Raw genomic sequence first — 19,142 nt, 5'->3', positions numbered from 1 at the left:
AACCACACCACCACAAATAGATGCCTGTCCTGTGGGAAACACTGTAGATGTTAAGTTTTGCATAAGTAAACACGCTGCAGGACTGCTTGTATCCGAGCTTCTACCAGAGATTTTACAGGTAAGCTGACGTCATTCGATACTTGAATTTTGTCTGACATCAGACCGGATACCAATTTCGGATCGGGACATCCCTACTAACAACCACCTGGGCCTCTAAAATCTAATATTAACTCCTCAAGATGGCAATAGCTGCATTTTCAATCAATTCATCAGTGGTATTAATGCTGACTTTGCGGTTTCCTCCTTATCGTTATTATAACATCGTTCTGTTCTTGCTGTGGTCTCCAATGTATGAGATACGTTTTCCTTTTACGTTATTTCATGCACTTAAAATCAGTATCCTGGCTAAACAATGAAGACGAGTTTGGTAAATAACTTGTGTTGAGTCGTGGACGTACAGCCGCCAGCTTCATGTTGGCTGTGATGCGGTCCTGCCAGGTGACGCAGAGCACATGGGGCAGGTAGAGGGTGAAGTAGACCACGCCGCTGCACGCCGCCGCCAGGTTGGCCTTGTTGAAGAAGACGCTCATGAGGAAGCACTGCATGATGGTGGCCACCGTGAACGTCAGCAGGAAGAAGAAGACCAACAGGGGGTTGCTGTAGTTCAGCACCTTGCCGCCCTGAAAAGACACAGGCACTGTATCAGCTTTCTTCTAAGAACCGACGGCACGCCTTCACTACCGCTTGATTGCCCTTTCGGGGTGATGGACGGCTGGCAGCGCTTCATAGCAGCAGTCGACCTCCAGGGCCCCAACTCCCCCCCCCCCCCCTCTGTTACGAGTTGTCGTGATTAAATTTAACATGTTTATGTGTGCATGGCATGGAGGTTTTTTCCCTTTGAAGCCCAGTCTAGATTGTATTTTTTTACTCATCTTCTTTCCCAGCGTTTTACCTTTTTTCCCACCTTTTACGGGGCGCCTCGTGGCGACCCATCAGCATTCCTGTTCTGTAACCCTGTACACTGTTTGTTTGTCTAATCTTGAACTGGTTTGTGCTGAAAACATAGTTTTGTTGTACTTGTTGCAATGACAATAAAGACCTATCCGATCCATGCTCGGGTTCCTCACCACGATGATGGAGGTGAGCAACGCCGTGCTGGCCGCCATCACGACAAAGCTGTCGATGAACCACGTCCACCAGAGGACGCCGTTGGACACGCCCATGGCCTTGAGGGTCTCCTTGAGGCGCAGCTCCTTCTCCAGCACGATGCTCTTTACCGTCATGGACACCGAGTAGATCCACGCCAACACCATGAACATCGGGAAGCAGCGGTTCAGCGTGATCATGAAGCTGAGGAGGCGGAGTAGATGAGACGCACGTGAAGAAAGTACACCGGTGGTTTACAAAAGCAAATAACTGCCAATTAGCGCTGGGTCAAGAAGCCTGTGGCTGTAGGCAACTTCCTGGTGTAGTTTTTATTAAAGGGGAACATTATCACCAGATCTATGTAAGCGTCAATATATACCTTGATGTTGCAGAAAAAAGACCATATATTTTTTTAACCGATTTCCGAACTTTAAATGGGTGAATTTTGGCGAATTAAACGCCTTTCTAATATTCGCTCTCGGAGCGATGACGTCACAACGTGACGTCACATCGGGAAGCAATCCGCCATTTTCTCAAACACCGAGTCAAATCAGCTCTGTTATTTTCCGTTTTTTCGACTGTTTTCCGTACCTTGGAGACATCATGCCTCGTCGGTGTGTTGTCGGAGGGTGTAACAAAACGAACAGGGACGGATTCAAGTTGCACCAGTGGCCCAAAGATGCGAAAGTGGCAAGAAATTGGACGTTTGTTCCGCACACTTTACCGACGAAAGCTATGCTACGACAGAGATGGCAAGAATGTGTGGATATCCTGCGACACTCAAAGCAGATGCATTTCCAACGATAAAGTCAAAGAAATCTGCCGCCAGACCCCCATTGAATCTGCCGGAGTGTGTGAGCAATTCAGGGACAAAGGACCTCGGTAGCACAGCAAGCAATGGCGGCAGTTTGTTCCCGCAGACGAGCGAGCTAAACCCCCTGGATGTCTTGGCTCACACCGTCCCTTATGCCACCGAAGATAATCAAGAGAAAAATATCGACCCTAGCTTCCCTGGCCTGCTGACATCAACTCCAAAACTGGACAGATCAGCTTTCAGGAAAAGAGCGCGGATGAGGGTATGTCTACAGAATATATTAATTGATGAAAATTGGGCTGTCTGCACTCTCAAAGTGCATGTTGTTGCCAAATGTATTTCATATGCTGTAAACCTAGTTCATAGTTGTTAGTTTCCTTTAATGCCAAACAAACACATACCAATCTTTGGTTAGAAGGCGATCGCCAAATTTGTCCTCGCTTTCTCCCGTGTCGCTGGCTGTCGTGTCGTTTTTCGTCGGTTTCGCTTGCATACGGTTCAAACCGATATGGCTCAATAGCTTCAGTTTCTTCTTCAATTTCGTTTTCGCTACCTGCCTCCACACTACAACCATCCGTTTCAATACATTCGTAATCTGTTGTATCGCTCAAGCCGCTGAAATCCGAGTCTGAATCCGAGCTAATGTCGCTATAGCTTGCTGTTCTTTCCGCCATGTTTGTTTGCGTTGGCATCACTATGTGACGTCACAGGAAAATGGACGGGTGTATATAACGATGGTTAAAATCAGGCACTTTGAAGCTTTTTTTAGGGATATTGCGTGATGGGTAAAATTATGAAAAAAACTTCGAAAAATATAATAAGCCACTGGGAACTGATTTTTAATGGTTTTAACCCTTCTGAAATTGTGATAATGTTCCCCTTTAAATATTCTTGAAGTCAAGATAATGGCATTGGCATTTACTTATTTAAGAATATTTTTCAACATATTGAGCAAAAAGGTCTCTTTTTTTTTCTACCAAGAAAAGTGCACTTGTTATTAGTGAGAATGTACTTATTTTAAGGTATTTGTGGGTTCATTGAGGTTAGCTAATTTTACTTGTTTTGGAAATTCTTGACAAGCCAAATTTTCTTGTTCTATTGGCAGATAATTTTGCTTAGCTCAAGTAAAATACCTCTACTTTTTGTATATATTTTTTTTCCGTTTTTTAACATTGACTTTTTGCAGTGTGGAAAAGCAAGTCTTCCACTAACCCATTTACCATGTCTCAAATGGAATGCCTGTTATCCGTTTTGTCCATTTTCCAATTGTGCAAAAAATGGGAAATCTAAACAACGATGGTCTGTGAACAAATATGGAAAGAACTTGTTATTTCATTTGTTTTAGCTCTGGTTTGACTTTGAGTCCGTGTATCATTCAGTCATTCTTTTTTCAAGCAGTTAAGTCTAGCGCCCCCACTCACAGGTCATCCACATAGCACGGGTAGGGCATCTGCTGCACGTAGACCCCCAGGGGCCAGTCGTGGCCAGTGTGCACCTTGATGATGCCGTGCTCGATCATGTCCTGCAGGTAGGCAAAGCCCCCCCAGATGTACCTCTGGTCCTCTATGGCGTCGGCTCTGGGGCCCGGGTCCCAGTACCTGAACAGAACACATATCAAACACTAATTGGCCCATTTTTTTATTTATTTTGTTTTAATCAGTAAAACTTTCATCGTTGAACCAGTTCAAATGCAATCAAACAACAATAGGGCCTGATCTACTAAATGTTTTACGTGTACTAAAACACATGCAAACTTGATATCACACGCAAAGTGATATTCTACAACTTTTAGAATAGAAATAGACAGGAATCTATTGTAACTAATGGCAAATATTTATAGCTTTACTATATATCCATGCTCTTGTCCTTGAATGTGATGTATCATCTATAACCCATCAGATACTAAAGCCAAAAAAAAAAGCCTGCTACTAGCAAAAATGAGTACAAAACAGAAGTCTATGGCATACTTGCCAACCATGAGACCTCCGATTTCGGGAGGTGGGGGGTGGGGGCGTGGTCGGGGGTGGGGTGGGGGCGTGGTCGGGGGCGTGGTTAAGAGGGGAGGAGTATATTGACAGCCAGAATTCACCAAGTCAAGTATTTTATATATATATATATATATATATATATATATATATATATATATATATATATATATATATATATAAGAAATACTTGACGTTCAGTGAATTCTAGCTACATATATATATATATTTTATATATACATATATATATATATATATATATATATATTATTATATATATATATATATATATATATACATCAAATAAATACTTGAATTTCAGTGTTCATTTATTTACACACACAACACTCATCTACTCATTGTTGAGTTAAGGGTTGAATTGTCCATCCTTGTTCTATTCTCTGTCACTATTTTTCTAACCATGCTGAACACCCTCTCTGATGATGCATTGATGTGTGGCACGCACAAAAGTGCTTTCATCAAATGCACTAGATGGCAGTATTGTCCTGTTTAAGAGTGTCACAACATTGCTGTTTACGGCAGACGAACTGCTTTACGGTTTCGGGAGGTGGGGGGTGGGGGGGTGGTCGGGGCTGGGGCGGGGCGTGGTTGGGGGCGTGGTTAAGAGGGGAGGAGTATATTGACAGCCAGAATTCACCAAGTCAAGTATTTCATATATATATATATATATATATATATATATATATCCTGAAAATATGCAAACAAAACTGTGTTTAGATAATTGATACTTCAAACTTGCATAAATAAACATTAAGGAATATAACATAACTTGGCTTCTGAGAGCTTCAAAATGTAATGAATAAAATGCTAAAGTTGTTGATAAACAAGCAATTTTTTAAATAATTAAATATGGACATTTTAAATTAATTATTATGATAATTTATAATTAATTATTTCAAATATGTTTATTTTAATGTATAATTCTATGGCTGGATGTAATAAGGAGTCAGAAAAAATACGAATAAAAATACAATTAATTTTTAGCAAAATATAGTAAAAATTTATTTATTTTTTTTAACATTTTTTATTAAATAAATATATTTATTTTTGGTAAGATAAACATAATAACACAATTTATCTCTAGTCTGGATGATTTAGTTCTTGTCACCCTGTCGTCTTCCCGTCAAACGGGAGATTTTCGGGAGAATATTTGTCCCGGGAGGTTTTAGGGAGAGGCGCTGAATTTCGGGAGTGTCCCGGAAAATTCGGGAGGGTTGGCAAGTATGGTCTATGGAGAGATTTTTTGCAAAGGCAAAATGCCAGGGATTCCCACTAATTCAGCGTTATGGTGAGTTTTGTTCGTGTATTCATTTTTCATGCACTTATTTGCTATACATGTATTTATCCACCACACGTGGAAGGCCGGTCCCTGAAAATAATGCCTACATTAAACCAGTCCCTGGTGCAAAAAAGGTTGGGGACCCCTGCTGTAAAGTACACGGTCTTAGTAGATCACCCGCAACACAGCCACTCATAGTATTTGCTTTTTTTTTTTTTACATTGCACACAGTATTTACTGTAGTACTTTATGGATTTGTGTTGGGGCTTATTTGAACAGTATCTAGGGAGAATACTTTGTAAGAGATATACAAACCCCGTTTCCATATGAGTTGGGAAATTTTGTTAGATGTAAATATAAACGGAATACAATGATTTGTAAATCATTTTCAACCCATATTCAGTTGAATATGCTACAAAGACAACATATTTGATGTTCAAACTAAAAAACTTTTTTTTTTGTGCAAATAATCATTAACTTTAGAATTTGATGCCAGCAACTCGTGACAAAAAAGTTGGGAAAGGTGGCAATAAATACTGATAAAGTTGAGGAATGCTCATCAAACACTTATTTGGAACATCCCACAGGTGTGCAGGCTAATTGGGAACAGGTGGGTGCCATGATTGGGTATAAAAACAGCTTCCCAAAATATGCTCAGTCTTTCACAAACAAGGATGGGGCGAGGTACACCACTTTGTCCACAACTGCGTGAGCAAATAGTCAAACAGTTTAAGAACAACGTTTCTCAAAGTGCAATTGCAAGAAATTTAGGGATTTCAACATCTACGGTCCATAATATCATCAAAAGGTTCAGGGAATCTGGAGAAATCACTCCACGTAAGCGGCATGGCCGGAAACCAACATTGAATGACCGTGATCCCTCAGACTGTATCAAAAACCGACATCAATCTCTAAAGGATATCACCACATGGGCTCAGGAACACTTCAGAAAACCACTGTCACTAAATACAGTTGGTCGCTACATCTGTAAGTGCAAGTTAAAGCTCTACTATGCAAAGCGAAAGCCATTTATCAACAACACCCAGAAACGCCGCCGGCTTCTCTGGGCCCGAGATCATCTAAGATGGACTGATGCAAAGTGGAAAAGTGTTCTGTGGTCTGACGAGTCCACATTTCAAATTGTTTTTGGAAATATTCGACATTGTGTCATCCGGACCAAAGGGGAAGCGAACCATCCAGACTGTTATTGACGCAAAGTTCAAAAGCCAGCATCTGTGATGGAATAGGGGTACATTAGTGCCCAAGGCATGGGTAACTTACACAAATGTGAAGGCACCATTAATGCTGAAAGGTACATACAGGTTTTGGAACAACATATGCTGCCGTCTTTTTCATGGACGCCCCTGCTTATTTTAGCAAGACAATGCCAAGCCACATTCAGCACGTGTTACAACAGCGTGGCTTCGTAAAAAAAAGAGTGCGGGTACTTTCCTGGCCCGCCTGCAGTCCAGACCTGTCTCCCATCGAAAATGTGTGGCGCATTATGAAGCGTAAAATACGACAGCGGAGACCCCCGGACTGTTGAACGACTGAAGCTCTACATAAAACAAGAATGGGAAATAATTCCACTTTCAAAGCTTCAACAATTAGTTTCCTCAGTTCCCAATTGTTTATTGAGTGTTGTTAAAAGAAAAGGTGATGTAACACAGTGGTGAACATGCCCTTTCCCAACTACTTTGGCACGTGTTGCAGCCATGAAATTCTAAGTTAATTATTATTTGCAAAAAAAAAAAATAAAGTTAATGAGTTTTAACATCAAATATCTTGTCTTTGAAGTGCATTCAACTGAATATGGGTTGAAAAGGATTTGCAAATCATTGTATTCCGTTTATATTTACATCTAACACAATTTCCCAACTCATGGAAACGGGGTTTGTATAACATATTTATGCCTAATGACATTTTCTGATCCGAATCAAACATGGACTGTCGTGACCGCGGACCACGAACCAACTGACCTATCTTTGACTTTGTTGGTGCGTTCCACGGCGTCAATGTCCATGCGGATCTTGTACTTGACGTGCGGCGGGACGCTGGTGGTCCACGGGTACATGTCGACGAAGACCACACCGGCCCAAAATTTGTTCTCCTCCAGCAGATACAAAGCCTGGTGGATCATCTGGGACTCGTCGGTGTAGGCCACGAACTTGTCCAGGTGGATGCACTGCGGAAGACGAGGAGTTAGGTCAGGTTACATTTCTACGTCAGACCTGAAGAACTCTGCTTTTGTGGACCATGATCTGAGAAAACAGCTGAACAAACCAAGATACTGTTGCATATTTATCTTGTTTTCACTTTCCGAACACTACCTACTGAGCGCAACATGTGTCCGCCAAGTGGTGTGCCAAGGTTTTGATGTGCTGACCTGCTGGCTTCGGACTAGCAGGGGAAAGTATCGGGTGCAAGATGAAAATGACTCGGGTGGGGTTTACAAGAAGGACAAAACACCCTGGGTAGTTTTAGCAAACTGGCATAGTGGGAAGCAGAGCTGGGCAAATATTTTGACCTGGGGGCCACATTGAGAGATAAAATGTGTCTGGGGGGGCCAATGTGTATGTGTGTATAAATGATGTATACACATTTAGATATAAAAAATATTTTGTACAGTATGTGTGTTTGGGTCCCTTTTTTTCAGGAACACTAATACCAAAAATCACGACGTCCGATAGAATGCTAAAAACATTACGACAGACCACCTCAAAAAAACAGAATGGAATTTTACAGTTGTTTACACCCAAAATGTCAAAAGTTGACATACACTTGTAAAGAACATAATGTCATGGCTGTGTCTTGAGTTTCCAATCATTTATACAACTCTTATTTTTTTGTGATAGAGTGATTGGAGCACATACTTGTTGGTCACAAAAAAACATTCATGAAGTTTGGTTCTTTTATGAATTTATTATGGGTCTACTGAAAATGTGAGCAAATGTCAAAAGTATACATACAGCAATGTTAATATTTGCTTACATGTCCCTTGGCAAGTTTCACTGCAATAAGGCGCTTTTGGTGGCCATCCACAAGCTTCTGCTTGAATTTTTGACCACTCTTCTTGACAAAATTGGTGCAGTTCAGCTAAATGTGTTGGTTTTCTGACATGGACTTGTTTCTTCAGCATTGCCCACACGTTTAAGTCAGGACTAAAACCTTAATTCTAGCCTGATTTAGCCATTTCTTTACCACTTTTGACGTGTGTTTGGGGCATACTTGCCAACCTTGAGACCTCCGATTTCGGGAGGTGGGGGGAGGGGGTGGGGGTCGGCGTGGTCGGGGTGGGACGGGGGCATGGCTAAAAGGGGAGGAGTATATTTACAGCTAGAATTCACCAAGTCAAGTATTTCATATATATATATATATATATATATATATATATATATATATATATATATATATATATATATAAGAAATACTTGACGTTCAGTGAATTGTAGCTATGTATATATATATATATATATATATATATATATATATATATATATATATATATATATATATGTGTGTATATAAAATAAATACTTGAATTTCAGTGTTCATTTATTTACACATATACACACACATAACACTCATCTACTCATTGTTGAGTTAAGGGTTGAATTGTCCATCCTTGTTCTATTCTCTGTCACTATTTTTCTAACCATGCTGAACACCCTCTCTGATGATGCATTGATGTGTGGCACGCACAAAAGTGCTTTCATCAAATGCACTAGATGGCAGTATTGTCCTGTTTAAGAGTGTCACAACATTGCTGTTTACGGCAGACGAACTGCTTTACCGTATACAAAAAAGTGACTGCTGTTGTTGTGGGTTGTTGCCACGCTGGGAGGACGTTAATGAAACTGCCTAACAATAAACCCACATAAGAAACCAAGAACTCGCCCTCAATCATTCTATAGTTATAACGTGATTGGGCAGGTACGCTTTTTTATATTGTGGAGGACCTGAGTCCGCCTACATTTCGGGAGATTTTCGGGAGAAAATTTGTCCCGGGAGGTTTTCGGGAGAGGCGCTGAAATTCGGGAGTCTCCCGGAAAATCCGAGAGGGTTGGCAAGTATGGTTTGGGGTCATTGTCCTGTTGGAACACCCAACTGAGCCCAAGACCCAACCTCCGGGCTGATGATTTTAGCTTGTCCTGAAGAATTTGGAGGTAATCCTCCACTTACTCAGTGGCCTAGTGGTTAGAGCAGGGGTCGGGAACCTTTTTGGCTGAGAGAGCCATGAAAGCCAAATATATTAAAATGTATTTCCGTGAGAGCCATGTAATATTTTTTAACACGGAACACAACTAAATGCGTGCATTTTTAAGTAAGACCAACATTTTTAGAGTATAATAAGTCATAACATTGTTATTCTGAAGCTAACCAATAATAAATAAAATACTTCTTACCATTAACAGGTGCGGTAGAAAACGGATGGATGGATTAAAATGCATGAGAATGTTTTATATTTTGAACGTTATTTTTAACACTGTGATTACCAGCGGAATTATTCAGTACTTATCCTGTTAAGCCAGGGGTCGGCAACCCAAAATGTTAAAAGAGCCATATTGGACCAAAAATACAAAAAACAAATCTGTCTGGAGCCGCAAAAAATTAAAAGCCATATTACATACAGATAGTGTGTCATGAGATATAAATTGAATTAAGATGACTTAAAGGAAACTAAATTAGCTCAAATATAGCTACAAATGAGGCATAATGATGCAATATGTACATATAGCTAGCCTAAATAGCATGTTAGCATCGATTAGCTTGCAGTCATGCAGTGACCAAATATGTCTGATTAGCACTCCACACAAGTCAACAACATCAACAAAACTCACCTTTGTGTATTCATGCACAACGTTAAAAGTTTGGTGGACAAAATGAGACGAAGAAGTGGCATAAAACACGTCCTAGAAAGTTGCAGAAAGTTATACATGTAAACAAACTACGGTGAGTTCAAGGACCGCCAAAATTAGTAGGACAAAACGACGCTCGCCAAATACTCGAATCAGTGAGGCATGTTTAATATAAACAGTGTGCTTTATAACAATTAGGGAGGTTTGCGTCATGTTTGTCCTCCTACGAAAACCATATTAAAACAAACAAAAAAAAATGTTCCCCCTCATCTTTTTCCATTTTTCATACATGTTTGAAAAAGCTCAAGAGAGCCACTAGGGCGGTGCTAAAGAGCCGCATGCGGCTCTGGAGCCGAGGGTTGCCGACCCCTGTGTTAAGCAATGTCAGCTAAGATTTATCTGAGAGCCAGATGCAGTCATCAAAAGAGCCACATCTGGCTCGAGGGCCATAGGTTCCCTACCCCTGGGTTAGAGTGTCCGCTCTGAGATCGGTAGGTTGTGAGTTCAAACCCCGGCTGAGTTATACCAAAGACTATAAAAATGGGACCCATTACCTCCCTGCTTGGCACTCAGCGTTAAGGGTTGGAACCAAAAATGATTCCCGGGCGCGGCCACCACTGCTGCCCACTGCTCCCCTCACCTCCCAGGGGGTGATCATAATAAATTCATAAAAGAACCAAACTTCATGAATGTTTTTTGTGACCAACAAATATGTGCTCCAATCACTCTATCACAAACAAATAAGAGTTGTAGAAATGATTGGAAACTCAAGACAGCCATGACATTATGTTCTTTACAAGTGTACGTCAACTTTTGACCACGACTGTACATGAAAATAAAGAAAGTGGGATTCACGATATTAACTACGAACAATAAAACACTGAATATTAACGACCTCTTTTACTTCTCAGACCAGCTCCTCGGTAGTTGTGTATCGTTTACAATCAAGCAAAACACAACAAAAATTAAACAAACATCAAAATATGAGTGCAAAGGGTAATAAACACCTACAATATGATTTATTATCACGTAAGCATCTGTTTCTGACACGTGCGTTTTGGGCTGGCTGCTCCAAAAACAAACCCCGCCCCACTCTGCTTTGTTCCTGGTCTGAGCTGCTGTGACGTAGATTACCTTAATAATTCCTATAACACCCAAAAGCGCAGATTTCGACCACTGAAATATTTTCTATAGTTGAAGACTTCCGGTCATTTCAAAACAACACTGCACATCATAATGGCGACGACAGTTTTGATGTTAAAGCATACTTGCCAACCTTGAGACCTCCAATTTCGGGAGGTGGGGGGTGGGGGCGTGGTCGGGGGTGGGGCGGGGCGTGGTTGGGGGCGTGGTTAAGAGGGGAGGAGTATATTGACAGCTAGAATTCACCAAGTCAAGTATTTCATACATATATATATATATATATATATATATATATATATATATATATATATATATATATATATGTCTACATCCTGAAAATATGCAAACAAAACTGTGTTTAGATAATTGATACTTCAAACTTGCATAAATAGATATTAAGGAATATAACAACTTGGCTTCTGAGAGTTTCAAAATGTAATGAATAAAATGCTAAAGTTGTTGATAAACAAGCAATTATTTTAATAATTAAATATGGTCATTTTAAATGAATTATTATGATCATTTAAAATCAATTATTTCAAATATGTTTATTTTAATGTATAATTCTATGGCTGGATGTAATAAGGAGTCACAAAAAAATACAAATAAAAATACAATTAATTTTGATGTTTTTAGCAAAATAAAAAAAATAAAAAATGTATTTAGTTTATTTTTTTAAATTAATAAATATATTTGTTTTTAGGTAAAATAAACATAATAATACAATTTACTGTATCTCTAGTCTGGATGATTTAGTTCTTGTCACCCTGTTGTCCTCTCATCATGAAAAAAGGCTGTCCTCACTCAGGTCCACATGGAGCTGGAGGGGGTGTGGCTTCCAGCTCCGGCTGAAAATCGGGAGATTTTCGGGAGAATATTTGTCCCGGGAGGTTTTCGGGAGAGGCGCTGAATTTCTGGAGTCTCCCAGAAAATTCGGGAGGGTTGGCAAGTATGTGTTAAAGGTCTAAAAAAATGATGTAGAACGTGACCCGCGGGCCGTATTTTGCCCAGGTCTTTTTTACCTTCATTATAAGACTTATATACGGCTTTGCACTTTTTGCGGCTTCAGACACATTTGTTTTTTGTATTTTTGGTCCAATATTCAATGTTTTGGGTTGCCGACCCCTGGGATAGGAGCATCCAGAAATCGCAAATAAAAAAAAGTAGTCAAAACGTATAACATAAAGGTATCTTCTCACCTCAGAATATTGGTTGACGGTGCGTATGATCTGGTCGGTGAGGTTGAAAACGTTCCTCCAGTCGAAGCTGGCCATTCCCGCCTGCCTGGTCTCCTCCGGGCCGGCGTGCAGGAAGTTGAGGATGTCTTTGGCGGTCAGGTTCGCGTCCTTCAGGCTTTCGTCCACAAAGTTCATCACCGTTGGGTTTCCCAGCGTGTCCTGCGGTGATGACGCAAGGTGCAGTGAATTTACAGTAAATATTTCTTTCATCGCCATTGTCTAGCTCAGTGTTTTTCAACCACTGTGCCGCGGTGAGATAAAGTCTGGTGTGCCGTGGGAGATGAGCTAATTTCCCCTATTTGGGTTAAAAATATGTTTTGCAAAGCAGTAATTATAGTCTGCAAATGATGTGTTGTTGTTGAGTGTCGGTGCTGTCTAGAGCTCGGCAGAGTAACCGTGTAATACTCTTCCATATCAGTAGGTGGCAGCCGGTAGCTAATTGCTTTGCAGAGGTCGGAAACAGCGGGAGGCAGTGTGCAGGTAAAAAAGTGTCTAATGCTTAAACCAAAAATAAACAAAAAGTGAGTGCCCCTAAGAAAAGGCATTGAAGCTTAGGGAAGACTATGCAGAACAAAACTAAAACTGAACTGGCTACAAAGTAAACAAAAACAGAATGCTGGACGACAGCAAAGACTTACTGTGGAGCAAAGACGGCGTCCACAATGTACATCCGAAAATGACATGACAATCAACAATGTCCCCACAAAGAAGGATAAAAACCACTGAAATATTCTTGATTGCTGCGGGAAATATCGCTCAAAGGAAGACATGAAACTGCTACAGGAAAATACTATAAAAAGAGAAAAAGCCACCAAAACAGGAGCGCAAGACAAGAACTAAAACACTGCGCACAGGAAAACGGCAAAAAAAAACAAAATAAGTCACAGCATGATGTGACAGGTGGTGACAGTACACCTACTTTGAGACAAGAGCTATATTGATGCATGCTTGGTTATGCTTTAAAGTCATATCCAACAATTGCGACGACTTTTTACTGTCAACTGAGTTTAGTTTTTTAATGATTTCTGCTGGTGGTGTGCCTCCGCATTTTTTCAACGCAAAAAATGTGCCTCGGCTCAAAAAAGGTTGAAAAACACTGGTCTAGCTTCCTAGTTGCAAGGAATGCAGTATCCATGAATATTTGCATTATTTCTCAAGTACTTACCCTGATCATATTCATCTGCACGCTGCTGTGGAAGAAATCCCACAGCTGAGGTCCAACGTCCTCCCACATCTTCCCCAAGTTCTGCAGCCTCTCCAGCTCCTCGAATGTGGTGTTCGCCTAAACGCCAACGGAAGGTGCAACTTTATAACGTCGTAATGATGCACTGCAAAAAGTCAGTGTTGAAAAACAAGAAAAAAAATACAAGAATTGGGGGTATTTTATTTGAAAATTTGGCTTGTCAAGACTTTCCAAAACAAGTAAAATTAGCTAACCTCAATGAACCCCAAAATACCTTAAAATAAGTATTTTCTCACTAATAACAAGTGCACTTTTATTGGTAGAAAAAAAATGAGACCTTTTTGCTCAATATGTTGAAAAATATTCTTAAATTAAAGCTGCAAGCAGCGATGGACGGGACCGACTTTGACGGCACATAAAATCCAAACCGGAGCAGTAATTTAAACTCTTTCATCAACTTTTAATCAGAAGGGTTCAATTTCTCTCCTGTGCTAATTTGAAGCCGACACGACAAACGCGCTCTGACGACATAATGTTTGAAAAAAGGTGACTGTTTTTACACAACTTTTTTTTGAAGGGGGAATTGCAAACTTCCTGTTGATTTTTGCTGGGGGTTGTCAATATATGAAATGTAGGTCTAAGTGAGACCTACACAGAGGTTTTTGTTTCATGTCTCTATGACATTCCTACTGGGAGTTACAGGCAGTTTTGTCTGTGTTTTCTTCCTAGGAGCAGTTTTGTCTGTGTTTTCTTCCTAGGGGGCGTTAGAGCGCAATTTTGAGTTTTGGGGTTTGGTTTTTTGATTAGATCGCATTTTTCGCCAGTCCTGATGTGTGTGTCCAGTTTGGTGAGTTTTGAAGCATGTTATGGGGGTCAAATTACAGCTGAAAGAGGCAAAGGTGACTGTTTTTACTAAACTTTTGTTTTGAAGGGGGAATTGCCAACATCATGTTGATTTTTGCTGAAGGATGTCAGTGTATGAAATCTAGGTCTAAGTAAGACCTACATAGAGGTTTTTGTTTCATGTCTCTACGACATTCCTACTGGGAGTTACAGGCAGTTTTGTCTGTGTATTCTTCCTAGGGAGCGCTAGAGTGCAATTTTGAGTTTTGGGGTTTGGTTTTTTGATTAGATCGCAATTTTTGCCAGTCCTGATGTGTGTGTCCAATTTGGTGAGTTTTGAAGCATGTTAAAGGGGCCAAATTACAGCTCAAAGAGGCGGCGGTATAATAATAAAACGCTAGAAATACAATAGGGTCCTCTGTCCCAAAGGGACTCGGTCCCTAATTAGCTAACCTCAATGAACCCCAAAATACCTTAAAATAAGTATTTTCTCACTAATAACAAGTGCAATTTTATTGGTAGAAATTTTTTTTGACCTTTTTGCTCAATATGTTGAAAAATATTTTTAAATGAAGTAAATGCTAGTGCCATTATCTTGACATAATGATATGCGCTCGGCATTACATTTCTTGAAACCAGCAAAAACTAGTTTATTGTTCTTAATGGAATATAGGTCATCAAATCTCAGCAACCAGCTGTAATATCTTACTGAGATCATTTAGGAGCAAAACCCTTAAAACAAGTAAAACACTCTAACATAAAATCTGCTTAGTGAGAAGAATTATCTTATCAGACAGAAAATAAGCAAATATCACCCTTATTTGAGATATTTCATCTTACTTAGATTTCAGTTTTTGCAGTGTGTTGAACTCTGACTGGCTGCCACTGCAAAAAACATTAGGTGAAGATCTTCTACGGTACATCCGGAAAGTATTCACACCACTTTATTTTTATTTTGTTATGTTGCAGCCTTATTCCAAAGCGGCATGAATTCATTTTGTCCTCAAAATTATACACAAAATACCCCTTAATGACAATGTGAAAATGTTTTTAATGTTAAGTAAGATTAAATACCTCAAATAAGGGTGATATTTGCTTATTTTCTGTCTGATAAGATAATTCTTCTCACTAAGCAGATTTTATGTTAGAGTGTTTGACTTGTTTTAAGGGTTTTGGTCCTAAATGATCTCAGTAAGATATTACAACTTGTTGCTGAGATTTGATGACCTATATTGAGTAAAACATGCTTGAAACTAGAATATCAACTGTTGCAAAGCTGTGTCATCAACACTCACAAGTATAAAACTACTTTTTTAAAGTAATCATTTCTTATTTCAAGCATGAAAAAAAAAGTAATGACTTTGACACAATTGTGTCTCATAATTAAAACAGATGACAGCCAAATGGACTTTGCGGTTTTATTTTCAATGAAACAATAGAAAATACGTACTTTCTTCAAAATTACAATTAAAAATCATTTTGGCCGGGGGCCGGGCTGTATATATGCGCACTGATTGACTGAAAGAGCACGCACTTGGCGCGATGATGTCATGTTATCCATGGAAAAATGCATTTTTAGACAATATGATTTGCCTGAGCGGCTAGGAGACCCCGAGAGTAACAAGCGGTTGCCTTGTTGCCTTTCCATTAAGAACAATAAATTAGTTTTTAGTATAAGTTTGCTGGTTTCAAGAAATGTAATGCCGAGCGCATATCATTATGTCAAGATAATGGCACTAGCATTTACTTCATTTAAGAATATTTTTCAACATATTGAACAAAAAGGTCTGATTTTTTTTTTTCTACCAAAAAAAGTGCTCTTGTTATTAGTGAGAATATACTTATTTTAAGGTATTTTTGGGTTCGTTGAAGTTAGCTAATTTTACTTGTTTTGGAAAGTCTTGACAAGCCAAATTTTCTTGTTGTATTGGCAGATAATTTTGCTTAGTTCAAATAAAATACCCCTCATTTTTGTATTTTTTTTTCTTGTTTTTGAACACTTGACTTTTTGCAGTGCAAGAAAACAAAACCCTCCTATCCACCCTCTACTCCCTGTCGCACAGTCGCTAGCAAACAGGTTCAAGTTGAAGTTAAAGTACCAATGATTGTCACACAAACAATACACTGCAAAAAGTCAGTGTTCAAAAACAAGAAAAACAAAAATGAGGGGTATTTTATTTGAACGAAGCAAAATTATCTGCCAATAGAACAAGAAAATTCGGCTTGTCAAGACTTTCCAAAACAAGTAAAATTAGCTGACCTCAATGAACCCAAAAATACATTAAAATAAGTATATTCTCACTAATAACAAGTGCACTTTTCTTGGTAGAAAAAAAACGAGACCTTTTTGCTCAATATGTTGAAAAATATTCTTAAATTAAGCAAATGCTAGTGCCATTATCTTGACATAATGACATGCGCTCGGCATCATGATTTTTTTTTTTTTCATGCATGAAGTAAGAAATCATTTAAAAAAGTAGTTTTATACTTGTGAGTGTTGATGACACAGCTTTGCAACAGTTGATATTCTAGTTTCAAGCATGTTTTACTCAATATAGGTCATCAAATCTCAGCAACAAGCTGTAATATCTTACTGAGATCATTTAGGACCAAAATCCTTAAAACAAGTAAAACACTCTAACATAAAATCTGCTTAGTGAGAAGAATTATCTTATCAGACAGAAAATAAGCAAATATCACCCTTATTTGAGATATTTCATCTTACTTAGATTTCAGTTTTTGCAGTGTAGGTGTGGCGAAATTTGACCCATCACCCTTTATCACCCCCTGGGAGGTGAGGGGAGCAGTGAGCAGCAGTGGTGACCACGCCCGGGTATAATTTTTGGTGATTTAACTCCCAATTCCAACCCTTGATGCTGAGTGTCCAGCAGGGAGGTAATGGGTGCCATTTTTATAGTCTTTGGTATGACTCGGCCGGGGTTTGAACTCACGACCTACCGATCTCAGGGCGGACACTCTAACCACTAGGCCACTGAGTAGGTTACGTTTGGGATTCCACAAAAACAACTAATGAGCATTATTAAAGCAGCCTGTCAGGGAAGGGGTGAGGGGGGTCAGGCCGGAGGTGATCTCCCTTACGCTCTTTAATATCTTGCGGACAGCGGGGGAGTCGGGGGTGAACAGGATTTTTCCCATCAGCAGGGGCTTGACGGAATTCCACAGGATTTTGGTGACGGGGTTGGACTCCAGAGTCTTCATCAGGCCGTTGCAGAAGGGGGCTGAAAAAAAAAAAAGAGGCGCGTCAACTCAATGGAGGATAATTCTAGATGTTTGCTTTTGGGGCGGGTGTGCAGGTGAGCTCACTGGTGGTGTGGTCGTAGGCGGCGTACTGCCTGTCGGGGCCCCGCGTGCCGTTGACGCCCAGGAACACCTTGTAGTTGTTGTCCTCGTACCAGTTGAAGGACAGCACTCGGGAGCCGCCGCCCTCCGGGTAGCCGCAGAAGAGGCTGGACACGGACGCCGACAGCGAGGAGAAGGAGGCGGGGCCGCCGGCTTGGAAGAAGGTGGTGAGAGCTCGGACCAGATGCCGGGTGTTGTCACGCTCCATCAGCTGGAATTGAGAACACGTTCATCATACCTTTGATATTTGTTACTAGGGATGTCTGATAATATCGGACTGCCGATATTATCGGCCGATAAATGCTTTAAAATGTAATATCGGAAATTATCGGTTTCAAAATTATCGGTATCGGTTTTCAACAAGTAAAATGTATGACTTTAAAACGCCGCTATGTACACGGATGTAGGGAGAAGTACAGAGCGCCAATAAACCTTAAAGGCACTGCTTTTGCGTGCCGGCCCAGTCACATAATATCTACGGCTTTTCACACACGCAAGTGAATGCCCCGCATACTTGGTCAACAGCCATACAGGTCACACTGAGGGTGGCCGTATAAACAACTTTAACACTGTTACAAATATGCGCCACACTGTGAACCCACACCAAAAAAGAATGACAAACACAAAGCTACGAACAATGGGAGACCGGGCTTTCTGCTCCGCCGCTCCCAGTCGGTGGAACGCTCTCCCTGACCACCTGAGGGCACCACAGACTGTGCATGCTTTTAAAAAAGGCTTAAAAACCCTTCTTTTTAAAAAAGCCTTTTTTTATTTTTTAGATATATGCGTACTAGTTTTAGCTATTTTGCATTTCTAGTTTTTATTGTTATTTATTTTTTATATCTTTTTATTTTTTTAATACACTGTAGCACTTTGAGGTTGTTTACTCAATGTAAAGTGCTTTTTACAAATAAAATCTATTATTATTATTATTATTACATTTTGGGAGAACATCCGCACCGTAACACAACAAACACATCAGAACAAATACCCAGGAACCCTTGCAGCACTAACTCTTCCGGGACGCTACAAGATACACCCCCCGCTACACCCCCCCCCCCCCCCCCCTCAACCACGCCCCCCCCACCCAACCCCGCCCACCTCAACCTCCTCATGCTCTCTCAGGGAGAGCATGTCCCAAATTCCAAGCTGCTGTTTTGAAGCATGTTAAAAATAAAAATAAAATATGGCAGTGCCATGTTGGCATTTTTTTTCATAACTTGAGTTGATTTATTTTGGAAAACCAACGTTCATATTGTTGTTACTCAGCC

General features: G+C 40.1%; 1 protein-coding gene across 1 annotated transcript in view; it reads right to left on the bottom strand.

Moving 5' to 3' along the window:
• The window catches only part of abca4b (ATP-binding cassette, sub-family A (ABC1), member 4b), a 115,275-nt gene that overhangs the window by 59,545 nt on the left and 36,588 nt on the right, over positions 1-19,142 (bottom strand). Inside the window, exons 11-18 of the mRNA XM_061978866.2 lie at positions 17,836-18,082; positions 17,611-17,750; positions 13,651-13,767; positions 12,447-12,644; positions 7,225-7,430; positions 3,382-3,558; positions 1,128-1,350; positions 459-680 (exon numbers count right to left, since the gene is read on the bottom strand). Of these exons, the coding sequence (XP_061834850.1) occupies positions 459-680; positions 1,128-1,350; positions 3,382-3,558; positions 7,225-7,430; positions 12,447-12,644; positions 13,651-13,767; positions 17,611-17,750; positions 17,836-18,082 (1,530 nt within the window). The remainder of the gene's footprint in view (positions 1-458; positions 681-1,127; positions 1,351-3,381; positions 3,559-7,224; positions 7,431-12,446; positions 12,645-13,650; positions 13,768-17,610; positions 17,751-17,835; positions 18,083-19,142) is intronic.

The sequence above is a fragment of the Nerophis lumbriciformis genome, linkage group LG19 (assembly GCF_033978685.3).
Source record: "Nerophis lumbriciformis linkage group LG19, RoL_Nlum_v2.1, whole genome shotgun sequence".
Classification (NCBI taxonomy): Eukaryota; Metazoa; Chordata; class Actinopteri; order Syngnathiformes; family Syngnathidae; genus Nerophis; species Nerophis lumbriciformis.
This window is presented reverse-complemented; position numbering and strand designations above follow the sequence as displayed.